The sequence below is a fragment of the Schistocerca serialis genome, chromosome 7 (genome assembly GCF_023864345.2).
Source record: "Schistocerca serialis cubense isolate TAMUIC-IGC-003099 chromosome 7, iqSchSeri2.2, whole genome shotgun sequence".
Taxonomy (NCBI): domain Eukaryota; kingdom Metazoa; phylum Arthropoda; class Insecta; order Orthoptera; family Acrididae; genus Schistocerca; species Schistocerca serialis.
The window spans coordinates 180,436,075-180,452,620 of NC_064644.1; the positions used below are offsets into that span (position 1 = coordinate 180,436,075).

At 40.9% G+C, this 16,546-nt stretch overlaps 1 protein-coding gene across 1 annotated transcript in view; it reads right to left on the minus strand.

The window, feature by feature from the left end:
• Positions 1–16,546, minus strand: part of LOC126412951 (juvenile hormone esterase-like) — a 98,108-nt gene that overhangs the window by 32,872 nt on the left and 48,690 nt on the right. The window contains exons 6-7 of the mRNA XM_050082843.1: positions 10,056–10,221; positions 7,768–7,946 (exon numbers count right to left, since the gene is read on the minus strand). Of these exons, the coding sequence (XP_049938800.1) occupies positions 7,768–7,946; positions 10,056–10,221 (345 nt within the window). The remainder of the gene's footprint in view (positions 1–7,767; positions 7,947–10,055; positions 10,222–16,546) is intronic.

The window sequence follows — 16,546 nt, forward strand, 5'->3', positions numbered from 1 at the left end:
CAGGCTGATAAATACTGAGGGAGGCGCGTAATAAAGGACTTAACACAAGACATAAACAGAGGAAAGTATAATGAGGAAAAAGCTTGTCACTGATTAACGGAATGATAGTGGGGTAAAGGAGTGAAAATGCGGTAATGGAGATTATAGTGTAGGTACCTGACTTACAGAGACTATCCATCATAATATGAGAGAAAACTGTTCACTTTGGGTTGAGAAACAATAATTTGAAACACACGCACTCGTCGTGTACTAGATTGTGTGACGCCCTCCCTCCCCTTTTGTTGTCGCTGTTGATGTTGAGCCGCTACTGCTACAGCTCGGTCGGTGGAATGGAGACGCGACGCGCAGTGATGGTTGTCCCCGTCGGATAACGTGGAACAGCACCTGAAATCTCTACAGAAAATTGTTCCTCGCGTAATGTATGAAAGTCCGTTTGCGAGTCCTCACAGTCTTCTCAGAGATGCGAACTGCTGATTTTAATTGTCTGCTATGGTTTTATGATGATTTGCTATGTCCGGTTAGTTAGTTATTGCAGTATTGAGTGAACCATTCATCACCGACGTCGTTTCGCACCACTGAAGCGGGGCAAAATTCATTTGCGGTTCAGTATCAGAAGTAGTTGTTACGTTGCTAGGCAAAATTGTTCATTATGGCACGACGCAAATCCAGAGATAATCTATAATGCTATCTTGCTTTCGTGTGTCGTAATATTATTTCGGCAAAACACTCCTTTCAGTGCTCAATGTTCATCAAGTCACTCTTTCAATTAAAATGTTCACAGTTAATTAATTTTGATCATCAACTATCACACAGTTAAATTCATGCTGGAGCCAACACGTGAGATTTCCATTACTGATGAACAATTTTTATTGTTTATAATCATCACACCACACGCACACCGATGGATCAGATCAATTACGATTCCTTCAAGTTCGGTGATCGAGACAATTACAACTATTACAATCGGCGTATTTGAATTATCTTCGTGTGGTCGTATTAATGTTTCCTAATCAAGGCTAATCAGGTCATCGATACTATGTCCATTCCTCGTTGTAACTGTTCATTTTGATGAAGGCTGAGTCCAACAATAATATCTCCAATAATTAAAGTTCATTAACTCGTCGTGCACTATCAGAATATCACTTCAGCTCAAGTTCTCAAGTCAGAATAACTGAGAACGAAGTCCGCGCTTGTCTATCACACAATGGTAATTTTTTTGAATAGAAACAGTCTCGTAGCGTTCCGTTTGTAGTAATATAACAAATGGTGCTCTCTCATGACTTGATACCAAGCAAGCTAGCAAGCGACTAACATTTCCATGATCGAGCATTGTAGACGCATTGAATTTCCTTTTCGCCGCGTTTACAGCTCTCTTTCATAATAAATGTTATCTCTGAGCGACATATTACTTTGGACTTAACTTTCGTCGTACTGATTTGCAGTTATTACTGAGATGTTTGATAGCTAATTAAAAATAACCTTTCTTTCTTTCTACCTTTATATCATGGCATACTCAGTAACTATTGAAATTGGTGTTCATCAAAACATTAAGGTGTTATATTATTGTCAAAGTTGTCGTATCTGTCAGGATAACACTGTTCCCTACTTTAAGTTATCATGACATTCTTATTTGGGTTTTCAGGTTTCTGAGGGTGTTACAATTGGGCACTGAAAACTGATGGAAAAGAGTTAAAGTGATCGTTATAAAACAGGGCAGACACTGAGTGACAAATGAAAGATGTTGGCAATGGAGACGAATCTTTGAGGTGGAAGACAGAACGTTTGCATTCAACAAGGATGCATATCCTAATGAAGTAAAGCTTAAAGGAACGACTGTTTTGGAGCTTTGATTTCATTAAGAAATATTATAGTCTCCATGAATTTAATACGTAGATGTAAACTGGTAGTGTGTACGAGTATGATATGGGTCAGAGGCACGTGTGAGTTCCTAGACAAGGTAACGGTACAACACAGAGTCTTAACGACACGTAAATCACGTAAATTAAATGATGTCCAAGAATTCTGTTAAAGTGTGTAATGTAGTATATGAGTGATTAATGAATCTGGTTTTCTCTTACAGGATTACAATACAGTTACTTGTCTCTAATTAATACATTTTGTTACAAATAATAATTCTGAATTATGTACCTGGTGGGTGAGAGAGAGACGACAGAGAGCTGAATCACTGAAATGAGAACGCATTATCGATGGAAGAATTTTATGGTACCAATAGCAAGATACCTTCACCTGCAAGTAGACAACAACTGGCTCCCATCGGAAATTAGTGAAATGTGAAATGTTAAAAAAGCAGGAAAATACCGAAAGATGGAAGCAGGTTTCGGTGCATTATTATTTGCGTAATTAGCGCATATTTATTTTGTATCGATGGAAATGCACCAAGTAAAGCGAGAGAAGCGATAAGAGGTAAAGTTTACATGGACGGCAACGTACTGAGTAAAAAGAGAGAAATGACAGTCAATAAATAAATCTTAGAATTATGAATAAGATTAACTCGTAGCATATTGTGACTGCAACAATGCCAACAAGAAGACGAATTATTAGCATCAAGAAAGAAAGTCTAAATCAGTTAGATAACCTTGATGGAAAATACTCCGAAATGTGAATGTATAATATTCGAACAGGAGCAAGGTAGTAATTAAGAATATTCGAACTGAATCAGACCTAAGGGTGAGGTACTGTTTAAGATGAGTGGTTTGAAGTGAAGGTGAATTGGCATTGGTGTTTCTGGCCTTATCCGTGGTTTGAAAATTGTTAGTGTCTTTGAGAATGCCCCATTAAGAAAAAAAAAATAGAATTAAGAGGGGCAAGTGAAACACATACATTAAATTGATACTGAGTAAATCGTAATCTACATCTAGATCTACATGGATACTCTGCAAATCACATTTAAGAGCCTGGCAGAGGGTTCATCGATCACCTTCACAATTCTCTGTTATTCCTATCTCGTATCGCGTGCGGAAAAAATAAACACCTATATCTTTCCGTACGAGCTCTGATTTCCCTTATTTTATCGTGGTGATCGTTCCTCCCTATATAGGTCGGTCTCAACAAAATATTTTCGCATTCGGAGGAGAAAGTTGGTGATTGGAATTTCGTGAGAAGATTCCGTCGCAACGAAAAACGCCTTTCTTTTAACGATGTCTAGCCCAAATCTGTACCATTTCTGTGACACTATTTCCCATATTTCGCGATAATACAAAACGTGCCGCCTTTCTTTGAACTTTTTCAATGTACTCCGTCAGTCCTATCTGGTAAGGATCCCACACCGCGCAGCAGTATTCTAAAAGAGGACTGACAAGCGTAGTGTAGGTAGTCTCCTTAGTAGGTCTCTTACATTTTCTAAGTGTCCTGCCAGTAAAACGCAGTCTTTGGCTAGCCTTCCCCACAGCATGTTCTATGTGTTCCTTCCAATTTAAGTTGTTCGTAATTGTAATATCTAGGTATTTAGTTGAATTTACGGCTTTTAGATTAGACTGATTTATCGTGTAACCGAAGTGTAACGAGTTCCTTGTAGCACTCATGTGGATGACCTCACACTTTTCGTTATTTAGGGTCAACTGTCACTTTTCGCACCATTCAGATATCTTTTCTAAATCGTTTTGCAGTTTGTTTTGATCTTCTGATTACTTTATTAGTCGATAAACGACAGCGTCGTCTACAAACAACCGAAGACGACTGCTCAGATTGTCTCCCAAATCGTCTATATAGATAAAGAACAGCAAAGGGCCTATAACATTACATTGGGGATCGCCAGAAATCACTTCTGTTTTACTCGGTGACTTTCCGTCAATTACTACGAACTGTGACGTCTCTGACAGGAAATCAGAAATCCAGTCACATAACTGAGACGATATTCCGTAAGCACGCAATTTCACTACGAGCCGCTTGTGTGGTACCGTGTCAGAAGCCTTTCGGAAATCCAGAAATACGAAATCGATCTGAAATCCCTTGTCAGTAACACTCAACACAATACGAATAAAGAGCTAGTTGTGTTTCACAAGAACGATGTTTTCTAAACCCACGTTCGCTGTGTGTCAATAGACCGTTTCCTTCGAGGTAATTCATAATGTTCGAACACAATATACACTCCTGGAAATGGAAAAAAGAACACATTGACACCGGTCTGTCAGACCCACCATACTTGCTCCGGACACTGCGAGAGGGCTGTACAAGCAATGATCACACGCACGGCACAGCGGACACACCAGGAACCGCGGTGTTGGCCGTCGAATGGCACTAGCTGCGCAGCATTTGTGCACGGCCGCCGTCAGTGTCAGCCAGTTTGCCGTGGCATACGGAGCTCCATCGCAGTCTTTAACACTGGTAGCATGCCACGACAGCGTGGACGTGAACCGTATGTGCAGTTGACGGACTTTGAGCGAGGGCGTATAGTGGGCATGCGGGAGGCCGGGTGGACGTACCGCCGAATTGCTCAACACGTTGGGCGTGAGGTCTCCACAGTACATCGATGTTGTCGCCAGTGGTCGGCGGAAGGTGCACGTGCCCGTCGACCTGGGACCGGACCGCAGCGACGCACGGATGCACGCCAAGACCGTAGGATCCTACGCAGTGCCGTAGGGGACCGCACCGCCACTTCCCAGCAAATTAGGGACACTGTTGCGCCTGGGGTATCGGCGAGGACCATTCGCAACCGTCTCCATGAAGCTGGGCTACGGTCCCGCACACCGTTAGGCCGTCTTCCGCTCACGCCCCAACATCGTGCAGCCCGCCTCCAGTGGTGTCGCGACAGGCGTGAATGGAGGGACGAATGGAGACGTGTCGTCTTCAGCGATGAGAGTCGCTTCTGCCTTGGTGCCAATGATGGTCGTATGCGTGTTTGGCGCCGTGCAGGTGAGCGCCACAATCAGGACTGCATACGACCGAGGCACACAGGGCCAACACCCGGCATCATGGTGTGGGGAGCGATCTCCTACACTGGCCGTACACCACTGGTGATCGTCGAGGGGACACTGAATAGTGCACGGTACATCCAAACCGTCATCGAACCCATCGTTCTACCATTCCTAGACCGGCAAGGGAACTTGCTGTTCCAACAGGACAATGCACGTCCGCATGTATCCCGTGCCACCCAACGTGCTCTAGAAGGTGTAAGTCAACTACCCTGGCCAGCAAGATCTCCGAATCTGTCCCCCATTGAGCATGTTTGGGACTGGATGAAGCGTCGTCTCACGCGGTCTGCACGTCCAGCACGAACGCTGGTCCAAATGAGGCGCCAGGTGGAAATGGCATGGCAAGCCGTTCCATAGGACTACATCGAGCATCTCTACGATCGTCTCCATGGGAGAATAGCAGCCTGCATTGCTGCGAAAGGTGGATATACACTGTACTAGTGCCGACATTGTGCATGCTCTGTTGCCTGTGTGTATGTGCCTGTGGTTCTGTCAGTGAGATCATGTGATGTATCTGACCACAGGAATGTGTCAATAAAGTTTCCCCTTCCTGGGACAATGAATTCACGGTGTTCTTATTTCAATTTCCAGGAGTGTATGTTCCAAAATCCTACTGCATATCGACGTTAACGATATGGGCCTATAATTTAGTGGATTACTCCGACTACCTTTCTTGAATATTGGTGTGACCTGTGCAACTTTCCAGCCTTTGGATACGGATCTTTCGTCGAGCTAACGCTTGTATATGATTGTTAAGTATGGAGCTAATGCATCAGCATACTCCGAAAGGAACCTAATTGGTATACAGCCAAGACCAGAAGACTTGCTTTTATTAAGTGATTTAAGTTGCTTCACTACTCCGAGGATATTTACTTCTACGGTACACGTGTTGGCAGCTGTTCTCGATTTGATTTCTGGAATATTTACTTCGTCTTCTTTTGTGAAGGCATTTCGGAAGGCTGTGTTTAGTAATTCTGCATTGGCAGCATTGTCTTCGATAGTATCTCCATTGCTATCGCGCAGGGAAGGCATTGATTGTTTCTTGCCGCTAACATACTTCACATACGACCAGAATCTCTTTGCATTTTCTGCGAGGTTTCGTAGTGGAAACTGTTATAAGCATCTCGCATTGAAGTCCGCCCTAAATATCGAGCTTGTGTAAAAGATCGCCAATCTCGGGGATTTTGCGTCTGTTTAAATTTGGCATGTTTGTTTCGTTGTTTCTGCAACAGTTTTCTAACCCGTTTTGTGTACCAAGAAGGATCAGCTCCATCGTTTGTTAATTTATTTGGTACAAATCTCTCAACTGCTGCCGATACTATTTCTTTGAATTTAAGCCACATCTGGTCTACACTTATATTATTAATTTTGAATGAGTGGAGATTGTCTCTCAGGAAGGCGTCAAATGAATTTTTATCTGCTTTTTTGAATAGGTATATTTTTCGCTTATTTTTCGAGGATTTCGGAATTACAATATTCTAATCCATGAATCGGTTGTGATGCTCGTTATTAACTCAGGATTATTTCTTGCTAAGAGGTTAAGTGTGTTTTCACAACCGTTTACTATTCGCTTGGGCTCATGAAATAATTTTCAGAGAATGCGTTTAGCACAATTTCGGATGATATTTTATGCTTACCTCCGGAACTGAACATGTATTTTCGTCAAAATATCGAGGGTAAATTAAAGTCAACACCAACTATTATCGTATGAGTCGGGTACGTGTTTGAAATCAAACTCAAGTTTTCTTTGAACCTTTCAGGAACTGTATCATCTGAATTGGAAGGTCGGTAAAATGATCCAATTATTATTTTATTCCGGTTGCCAACAATGGTGCAATATGTCACAAGACTTGCTATATGGCAGAGGACGCCGGTGGCGTATTGGTGATGAGTTACGGCTTCAAAACCCACCTGGAAACAACGGCGTCCCTTGCTATTGGCTGAACAAAACACCACCACATATTGTAGCGCAGACTTCGTGGACGGTGATTGGTTGAAATCGTCGAGACAGAAACTCTCTTGTGGTAGCAAGCAGAGTCGGATGGAATCCAAACCCAGGTGCGATCGCAAACGTTAAGTCACTGTATAACTGTGTTATGAAACTGAGTCAATCTTTCTGAGATTATATGTCAAAATCTACCATCAAGGTTAGTGCCGAATCTATGTTCAACATCATTATTATTCACGAATGTCCAGTAATGATTTATACGAATGGGATGTGTAATGCCTCATGTGTAACGTTTAAATTTGTTTAAAAAAGTAGAGCATTCAATAAAATCGTATCCGTTGTAACAAAATTTGGGACTCTTCTCTGAACAATATTCTTGTATTCTTTCATAATCATAATAGTTACAGTCCCATTTCATAAACGCAACCGCAACCGAGTGTTATATTCTGCAGCGAGAGGGACGTCTTTAGAAGACGCATTGCAGTGCTACAGAAAAACTCCAAGGTGTGCCTGACGTAGTACGTCTTCAACTACAGCCCTCAAGTGTACGGCTAGGCTGTTACAATCAGCCACCCGTGAAGGGCTCTCTCACTAAAACACATTTAATGATTACACGATCTCCTCTCTTTCACCACCTCTCATACGTCATCAGAAACAAATTTAACAGAGCCTCATGAGGAGGCCTACACACATCTCTTTGTTAGAATCAAAAACCTCAACTTGTTGTTCAGAAAACCGCTCTTCCAAGTGTGCAAACCAAGAATGCTTCTTAAATCGGCTCGGATCCTTCACGTTTGCCGAATGATACGGAACTCAGGCTGAAGCTATCTCAAAACAGTTTCGCAGTGTTTCCCTGCCACAGTGGAGCTGCGAATGCCGTATGCTTACATCAATAACAGCTTGCATCTGGTCCATAGAGAAGCCTTCGTCCCCAAAGTAGAACTGCTCCAGTTGTTCAGCCGCACGAGTCCGCTGTTCCTCCGTGGGCAGCGGCAGCTGGGAGCCAACCAGAGCCGTGAAGTTCTCCTTCATGTCGGCGATCCCCGCTTGTGTTAGCAGATTGGATACTGGAACATACGAACACTGTTCTACAAAGAGCCCGCTTTTGTGTGAATCATGGCGCTACATGACTACGCAACGTGTGTCTAACACCTTCTACAGCACTCTGCGATAAACAGTTTCTGATTTCTATAGTGTGTTTGGTTGAAAATCCACACCTACCAACGTTAAACTGACAGGTTGGCCTCGAGGTTTTCTGGAAAGTTTGTAGAAAATAAGTGTGTAATGGCATCTGGTATTTTGGGTTTATCCTTTTACATAACTGGCCATTAAGATTGCTACACCACGAAGATGACGTGCTAAAGACGCGAACTTTAACCGACAGGAAGAAGATGCTGTGATATGCAAATGATTAGCTTTTCAGAGCATTCACACAAAGTTGGCGCCGATGGCGACACCTACAACGTGCTGACATGAAGAAAGTTTCCAACCGATTTCTCATACACAAACAGCCTTTGAACGGCGTTGTCTGCTGAAACATTGTTTTGATGCCTCGTGTAAGGAGGAGAAACGCGTAACATCACGTTTCCGATTTTGATAAAGGTCGGATTATAGCCTATTGCGATTGCGGTTTATTGTACCGCGACATTGCTGCTCGCGTTGGTCGAGATCCAATGACTGTTAGCAGTATATGGAATCGGTGGGTTCAGGAGGGTAATACGGAACGCCGTGCTGGATCTCAACGGCCTCGTATCACTAGCAGTCGAGATGACAGGCATCTTATCCGCATGGCTGTAACGGATCGAGCAGCCACGTCTCGATCCCTGAGTCAACATATGGGGACGTTCGCAAGACAAGAATCATCTGCACGAACAGTTCGACGACATTTGCAGCAGCATGGACTATCAGCTCGGAGACCATGGTTGCTGTTACCCTTGACGCTGCATAACAGACAGGAGCGCCTGCGATGGTGTACGTGTACTCAACGACGAAACTGGGTGCACGAATAGCAAAAGTCATTTTTTCGGATGAATCCAGGTTCTGTTTACAGCATCATGATGGTAGCATCTGCGTTTGGCGACATCGCGGTGAACGCACATTGGATGCGTTTATTCGTCATCGCCATACTGGAGTATTACCCGGCGTAATGGTATGGGGTGGCATTGGTTACATGTCTCGGTCACCTCTTGTTTGCATTGACGGCACTTTGAACAGTGGACGTTACATTTCAGATGTATTACGACCCGTGGCTCTACCCTACATTCGATCCCTGCGAAACCCTACCTTTCAGCAGGATAATGCACGAGCGCATGTTGCAGGTCCTGTACGGGCCTTTCTGGATACAGAAAATGTTCGACTGCTGCCCTGGTCAGCACATTCTCCAGATCTCTCACCAATTGAAAACGTCTGGTCAGTGGTGGTCGAGCAACTGGCTCGTCACAATAGTCAGTCACTACTTTTGATGAACTGTGGTATCGTGTTGAAGCTGCACGGGCAGCTGTACCTGTACACGGTATCGGAGCTCTGTTTGACTCAATGCCCAGGCGTATCAAGGCCGTTATTACGGCCAGAGTCGGTTGTTCTGGGTACTGATTTCTCAGGATCTATGGACCCAAATTGCGTGAAAATGTAATCACATGTCAGTTCTAGTACAATATATTTGTCCAATGAATACCCATTTATCATCTTCATTTTTTCTTGGTGTAGCAATTTAAATGTCCAGTAGTGTACTTGTCTTGTTAATTCATGCAATACTACAGAAGGAGTCATCACAGCCAAAGGTAATCAGCCTCAACAAACAGAATAAAGGTAAAGTGTGAGGACCTGTCCTACGACTGTCAATCAATGACTTTGGGATTTTACATGCTCCATCGACAAATTTGTCAACTAATGCAGTCTGGAACTGAGACGAGCACTACTCTCGGACAAATAAATCACAGTGTAAGTTCTTCCGGAGTGTGCAATAATCGTACTTCTTTATAAATCAAGTAATTGAGCCAAAACGTAGCAAAATACTCTGAACTCGATGCAGAATGTCAAAGGAGGCAGGAGAATCCCCGCGCCACAGTACAGTGTATAGATGTAGAGTCTTACTGTAGTTTATAAAAAATGCAAGGAATCGTGTATGATAAAAGCAGAGGAAATGGAGCCAGAGAATTTACAGTCTTTTTACTTACACATGAGTACGACGGCCCCTTCTCCGGAAGTGACGCCCAGCATGATGGGCACCTGGTTGTAGCTGCCTGCCTTGAGAACGTCCGCTGGAGGCTCGAGGATCACCGCTGAGTCCGACGGCGGTTCCACGACGGGCAGGAATGCCAGCGCCATTGGACAGCGCTTCTCCTGAACAAGGGGCGCAATGTTCGTAGAATCAAAGATATTGACTACTCATGGGTCCAAATAAGTCCGGTTCGGCATAACTGTATACGAGGTATTGTGGTAGTTCTTTTACGTATTGTTATTTATATGTTACGAAACGTTGGAGTTAGTGTTATTCTGGCCGCTTCACAACTGGAAAATTATTTACGCCAGTGACTTAGTTGTGGTACTTCTCGCAGTTAGTTTGCCCGACACGATGTTTCTGTATTAAAAGACACCACCCACTGACAGAATGTATGCATTAATAATTACTGCAGTTGAATTTTATTAGTTATTTGATTTACTTTAGTGAAATGGTAACGTCAAGGGGATTCCCGTAGTTTCCGTTAAGCAGGAATCAAAACAATTTACTAAAGTCATTTTAATCAAATTTTATTGAATATTGGAAAAACTGATTATATTTACTGTATCAAAGGAAGAATCGCTAATCAAGAGAGTTCTCCTAAGTTTACATTTGTTTTTATTTGTCAAAATTAGCAAATATTAAGACATTTATTACGACTCTGGGCCGTTATCATTTAGAACAATGGCGCTGACCTCTGCACCAACGTTCCCCTATAAAATTTGCATAAAAACGTTGATATTGGAGCTTCATGAATATAGGAGTTGGTACATATAAAATTTTACAACACTTTTAAGTAATATTTGATTATATTTAGGCTACATATTAAATGAAACTTTACACATTTTCGTGCCTCATCACAAAATGGCACCTCACACTACGAAGAAACAAAAGGGAAGAAAAAGCGATGGTTTTGCAAAAGGTACAGAGATTGCAGTTACATTCGCAGATCATATTAATTGATTACAGTCTTTGTTGTTTTTCTGCAATAGTATTTATTTCGTTACATCAGTTTTGTTATATTTGCGAAGTTATTCAGTATCATTTTTATCACGTTATGTGGTGTACTGCAACAGTATCACCTGAAACAGAAAACTTTCTAAAGTAATGAGAAAGCAAACACGTTATGTAGGATACCGTGTTATTATGATAAACTACAAGAAAGATATCATTTTTCAGAATGACCAATATTCATTGGTTAGCATTTACTCCTAATCTCGTACTGTATGGGATATTCCAGATTATACTATGAGATGTTTTGTAATCAAAATTCTAAGTAAGGAGATGTAGTGCTCCATTGTTTCTGATTTGGTTCCTCTGTTGTTTCTAATATGAAGCGTATATCTTCCACTAGTATTGTCAAAAGACGCAAATTGTATACTTTTTGCCAGTGATACAAGCATGGGATTGTGAAACATAAAGCATTGGACCTGTCAGAAAGGAAGACAGCTAAATTAAACAACATTAGGAAAAGGACTGGATAAAAACATAAAATTTTACAGTCTGTCGATAGTATATAAGCTAAAGTGAATGGATGATATTAATATAAAATAAATGATGGCGACTATAAGTGCCAGAAAGCAAATGGTAAGGACTGATTTAATTCAGTGTTAATTATGCATGGGGAATGCTGCTTTATTTTAGTCTGCTACATATTTTTATATGTGTTGGAAGCAAAAGAATATCATTCAGAACTGGAAGAAGACAAATCTAACACCATCGCACGAATAAGAGGAGAAAACCAGTTTGATATAACTAAGAGCAATAGAACTACTTGACGAAACTTGCAAACTATAATTTGGAATTATTAACAGCAAAGTGAAAGCAACAACTGAATATTCACTTACTGACGAACAAGTGATAGTCTGTGAAGTACATTTAATTCGTCACACTATTTTAATTTAACGACAAGTTATTGAAAAACAAAGAGAGTTTAGCCAAAGATCACAGTATTTTTAAAATTTCAGAAGACTTCCGATAATTTTTTAAGAATTATCTATGGTATATAATGAATTATAAACGATATTTCTGAAATCTTATGTCAGCAGTTCAGAGCCAATCCGAAAATATATTGTGTGTGCAGGTTTTAGTTGGAAACTAAAAGACTTAATCCATACAAACAAAAGAAGTGAGATCGAATTTGGTGTATCTTTCATTCTATTTAATACTTAAACACTGTAGCATAGCTGACTGACATATCAGTATTAAAACCATTTGTTTACGCTGACTACCTTACACTTGTTTCAAGGGAAGAAAATGTACTGGAGCTAGCTGTTCATTAATTGAATAACATTTGTTACAAATATAATTTATAAATTCTCGTGCAGGAAACCAGAGCTATAGCTTTTATAGGAAAGTACCCATCATAGATTAAAATTTGTCATTAAACTAAAATAATAGAACAAGTCAAACATTTCAAATATTTAGGATGTGATGTAAGGTAAGATTATGACGAAGCAACATACAAAATGAAGTTAGTACACTTAGTAAAATTTGCAGAACAATCAGCAGCTTTTTAATAAAACTCTCAAACCTAGGGAAACCTACTATATTAAAGTGTTACAAGACTGTTTCCCTAGTGATACTATTTTATGGAAGTGAATCATTGAGGGTGAACAAGTACCAAGAAATGCATAATCAAATATGGAGAAGAGCTTTCTAAGAAGTGTCAAGAAACGTGAAATAATCAGAATGAAAAATATTGATAACAGAAATGAGTTAAACATTTGCAGTGTAAAAGAAAACTCAGAGTAAAATAGGAGAAATTTGACTGAACATATACAAAGAATGGATCATGGTGGATTGCTAGTAAAAATAAATACAAACAAATCGAAAGAAAAGAGATGGAAATAACGAGAAGCGGTAAATAAGCTAAAACAGAAAGTGAAGAAGCCGAGTTAAACGATAAGTATAGGGATAAAACGTTGGTCAGTCCTCTTACTGAAGAGACAGTTAATTAAATATTTGAAAGCATTGACAGATCGTTCAAAACAAATGGATTACAGCTAACTTTTATAAGACTCAGCATGTACCAATTCAATAATACTCATAGATCTTCTCAAGTCATTACAGTTGTGTATCCAAACAATGAAATACAAGAAATAGATAGGCGAAGTGTTAAGTTTTTGGGAAAACAGTCAGGGCAAATCCTTAGATGAAAACCCACAGCATGTTTTAATGAAACATCTTACATCAGGCACTTTTGCTGGCCAAATGATCTTTATTAATGCAAATTTAAAACAGATGAATTCAGTGTATTATGTTATCTATGGATTCTTGCGATACTTTTTGGTAGAACAATGCCATATTTAAGGTTAAATACAAGTACATTCAACATGATTCTGTTTATTTCGAGCTAGTTTTCGTCTTATTAGGCCATCTTCAGGAAACAGCTGGCTTGCATCTGGAAGGGACATTGGTTCTTGTTGTTGTTGTGGTCTTCAGTCCTGAGACTGGTTTGATGCAGTTCTCCATGCTACTCTATCCTGTGCATGCTTCTTCATCTCCCGGTACTTACTGCAACCTACATCCTTCTGAATTTGCTTAGTGTAGTCATCTCTTCGTCTCCCTCCACGATTTTTACCCTCCACGCTGCCCTCCAATGCTAAATTGGTGATCCCTTGATACCTCAGAACATGTCCTACCAACCAGTCCCTTCTTCTTGTCAACTTGTGCGACAAACTCCTCTTCTCCCCAAGTCTATTCAATACTCTTAGGTAACCAAATATTATAGGCGAAGATGCAATCACCTGCATCTAACTTGTTTCTTATCTTTGAAACTACACTTTACACAATAAACAATGTTAAGGACAATAAATAATTAAACTACACAATATTACAGGTTAAATGGTTATAAAGCCTTTCTTTACACTACAAGTATGAATTAAAAAATGTCTTCACTCAAAAATTTTCGTGTTTTATTAACTACACGATGCATTTCGGACGCCGTGGGCCCATCCTCAGGCGTCAGTTGTCTTAGTACAAGGTTTATTTTTGCGCTTGAACGAGGTGAAATGCATGTTCCTCTGATGAAAAGGTTTGATATGTTATGAATTTCGGAAATCAAATACGGAAAAATGTGCAAAACAGTGTAAACTTACCACATAATTCAAGAAAAGCGTTTTTAACTTTTTAACACCATCATACATTGGTTTCTTCATCCTGTTAATGCAAATCACTTCACTCAAGAGGTACATTTCCATAAACTCTCTTGTTAACTCTTCAAAGATGTTATTGTATATGGCAAGATCGAAGATGAATGTATCTGTAGTCAGTGCTTTTGGAGAAAGAACTGAATAATGGTAGTAACTCTTCAATCTTCTCTTTTGTTCCATCAAAGAGCAGCAAGGTATCATCAACATATCTCTGGTAAAATATTATTTTCCTTTTGAGTTTTTTGTTTTCTTTACATTACTTAATTTCCAGGTGGCTGGGGATGATATCAGCCAGGAAACTTGATATACTACTGCCCATGGCAAGACTCTCTTTCTGCTGGTACACTTTTGCATTAAATGTAAAGTAATTGCTTGACAATATTAGCTGCAATATGTCCTTGATTTCTGATATTTCTGCAATTAACAGTTTTTTATGTTGTACTAAGTTTTCAGTTGGCACGTTTGGAAATGGTTAGTTACAACAAATGTGGCAAACCTGGCACCAGCAGGAATTTCAGTATCTTTAATTTTGTGTTCTTATCTGAGTGTGACTTATCAAAAGTATAGTACTGCTTCAGACTTTCATTAAGCAGATGAGAGACTTTGGAGGCAGGTGTACTGTTAGAATTAATAATAGGCGTCAATGAAACATGAGGTTTATGTGTCTTAGGTTGTGCTCTCAGACTTGTGGTTGTGGGATTCATTAAAATACATGTTTTTGCTTGCAGCGCAATAGTATTAAGTATCTGAAGCTTTAATCACATTTGTCACTCAAATACTGAAACACAGGTCCCCATGTAGCAGTTATGTAAGATGGCAAGAGCTATGCCCTTACATGAAGTCATTAAAGATCACCTAACTCACGTTGAGTGAACAGTAGGGCTGAACAAAAATGACAAGGCACAATGCATCTTGTAGAGGGTATAGTATGGACGTATTGGAATAATTAATGTTGGGTGATGGTTTTAAAGTAATTCACACGAGATGAAAACCTTGTGGAAACGCATCGATTTACTGGAGGCTAGTTTATCCCAGGGAAATATTCGTGTTGACCGTGGCCGGCTGGGGAGCGGCAAAAGGAAGTAGCAATAGGCAGCTTAGGGTGGCTCAAGTTCTGAGAAAGCGGTAACGGGGCGTGGCCTCCAGCTGCCTTAAGATGAGTGACAGTGAGTGGGTGGTTGACCCCATGCTGGTGTACCAGGAAGCAGACAGAGAACTTGTACGCCTGTTGATAAATATCTGTTATCCTGTTTTCAGTGAAACATGCGAGTAAACCGCACAAAGCTAAGGTGGAGCAGTCAATAGAGGCCAAAATATGTGTGTTCGTGACTATAGCAACTTCATGCTGAATTCACGGTCCGCAGAGTCTGAAGTAAATCAGGTGAAGCGCGACAGAACGAAATACGTCGGCCTCCGATGGGAACATAGGACCAAGGAATTTGAAGTACTCTCCTGGGAGTCAGAATTCCGGAAAAATTGCTGTTTTGTGCAGACTCTAACCTTGATGGGTGGCCTGGGAGGAGCTAAATAGCAGAAGTTGAGAGGAAGAGAAATTTTGTGGGAATATGTTCACTTCCCAGAGCAGGCATTGGTCGGCACTGGGAAGTGACGCATAATTAATGCGACTTGCACTGCAATTGGCGTGAGTGATTTTGCTGGTGGGGAAACAGAGGCGAAGAGCAGACTGGGAGAAGTCCCTGTAGTGGTCTTCCATTCCCAGCTTGCCTAGAGTGCGGACGTGGCGTTCTTTACTCAGCTTGCCTGAGAAAGAGTGAGCATCTCTGCAGTTTAGGACTTAGCAAATGGAACGATTGAGCTTGGAGATAATAAGTTTTGGTTCAGCTATGTGATGAGCAAGATAGCTAGGAGTGAATAGATGAGCGCAGCCTTGCAGCACCACGAGGTCGGCCGACGTCTGCACAATGACGCACCTCTGCCACACTGTATTCGGTGATATTGCGCCTGCTCCAGCCACTGATTAATTAGTTGGATCATGTCAGCAAAGTTTCCTTGAGGGTTTCATGGGCCGTGTATTGTAGAATTCTTCTCGCACCTCGCATTACGCCTGGGTCAGTCGATAGGAATTACTTTTGAGTTATCGCACTTTACTCCACGCAAACGCAATTTATTACCACTGCCTGATAGGAGAGTCTTGTAATGTGATGATTGAAGGTCGAGAGTTAAAATAAATTTGTGCTAATCGACTGCATCTGTTTTCAATCAAGTAGTTGAAATCCCAAGTCACTTTCTTAATTAATTTTATGTTCAACATTTGCATCTGGTGTTCAATAGC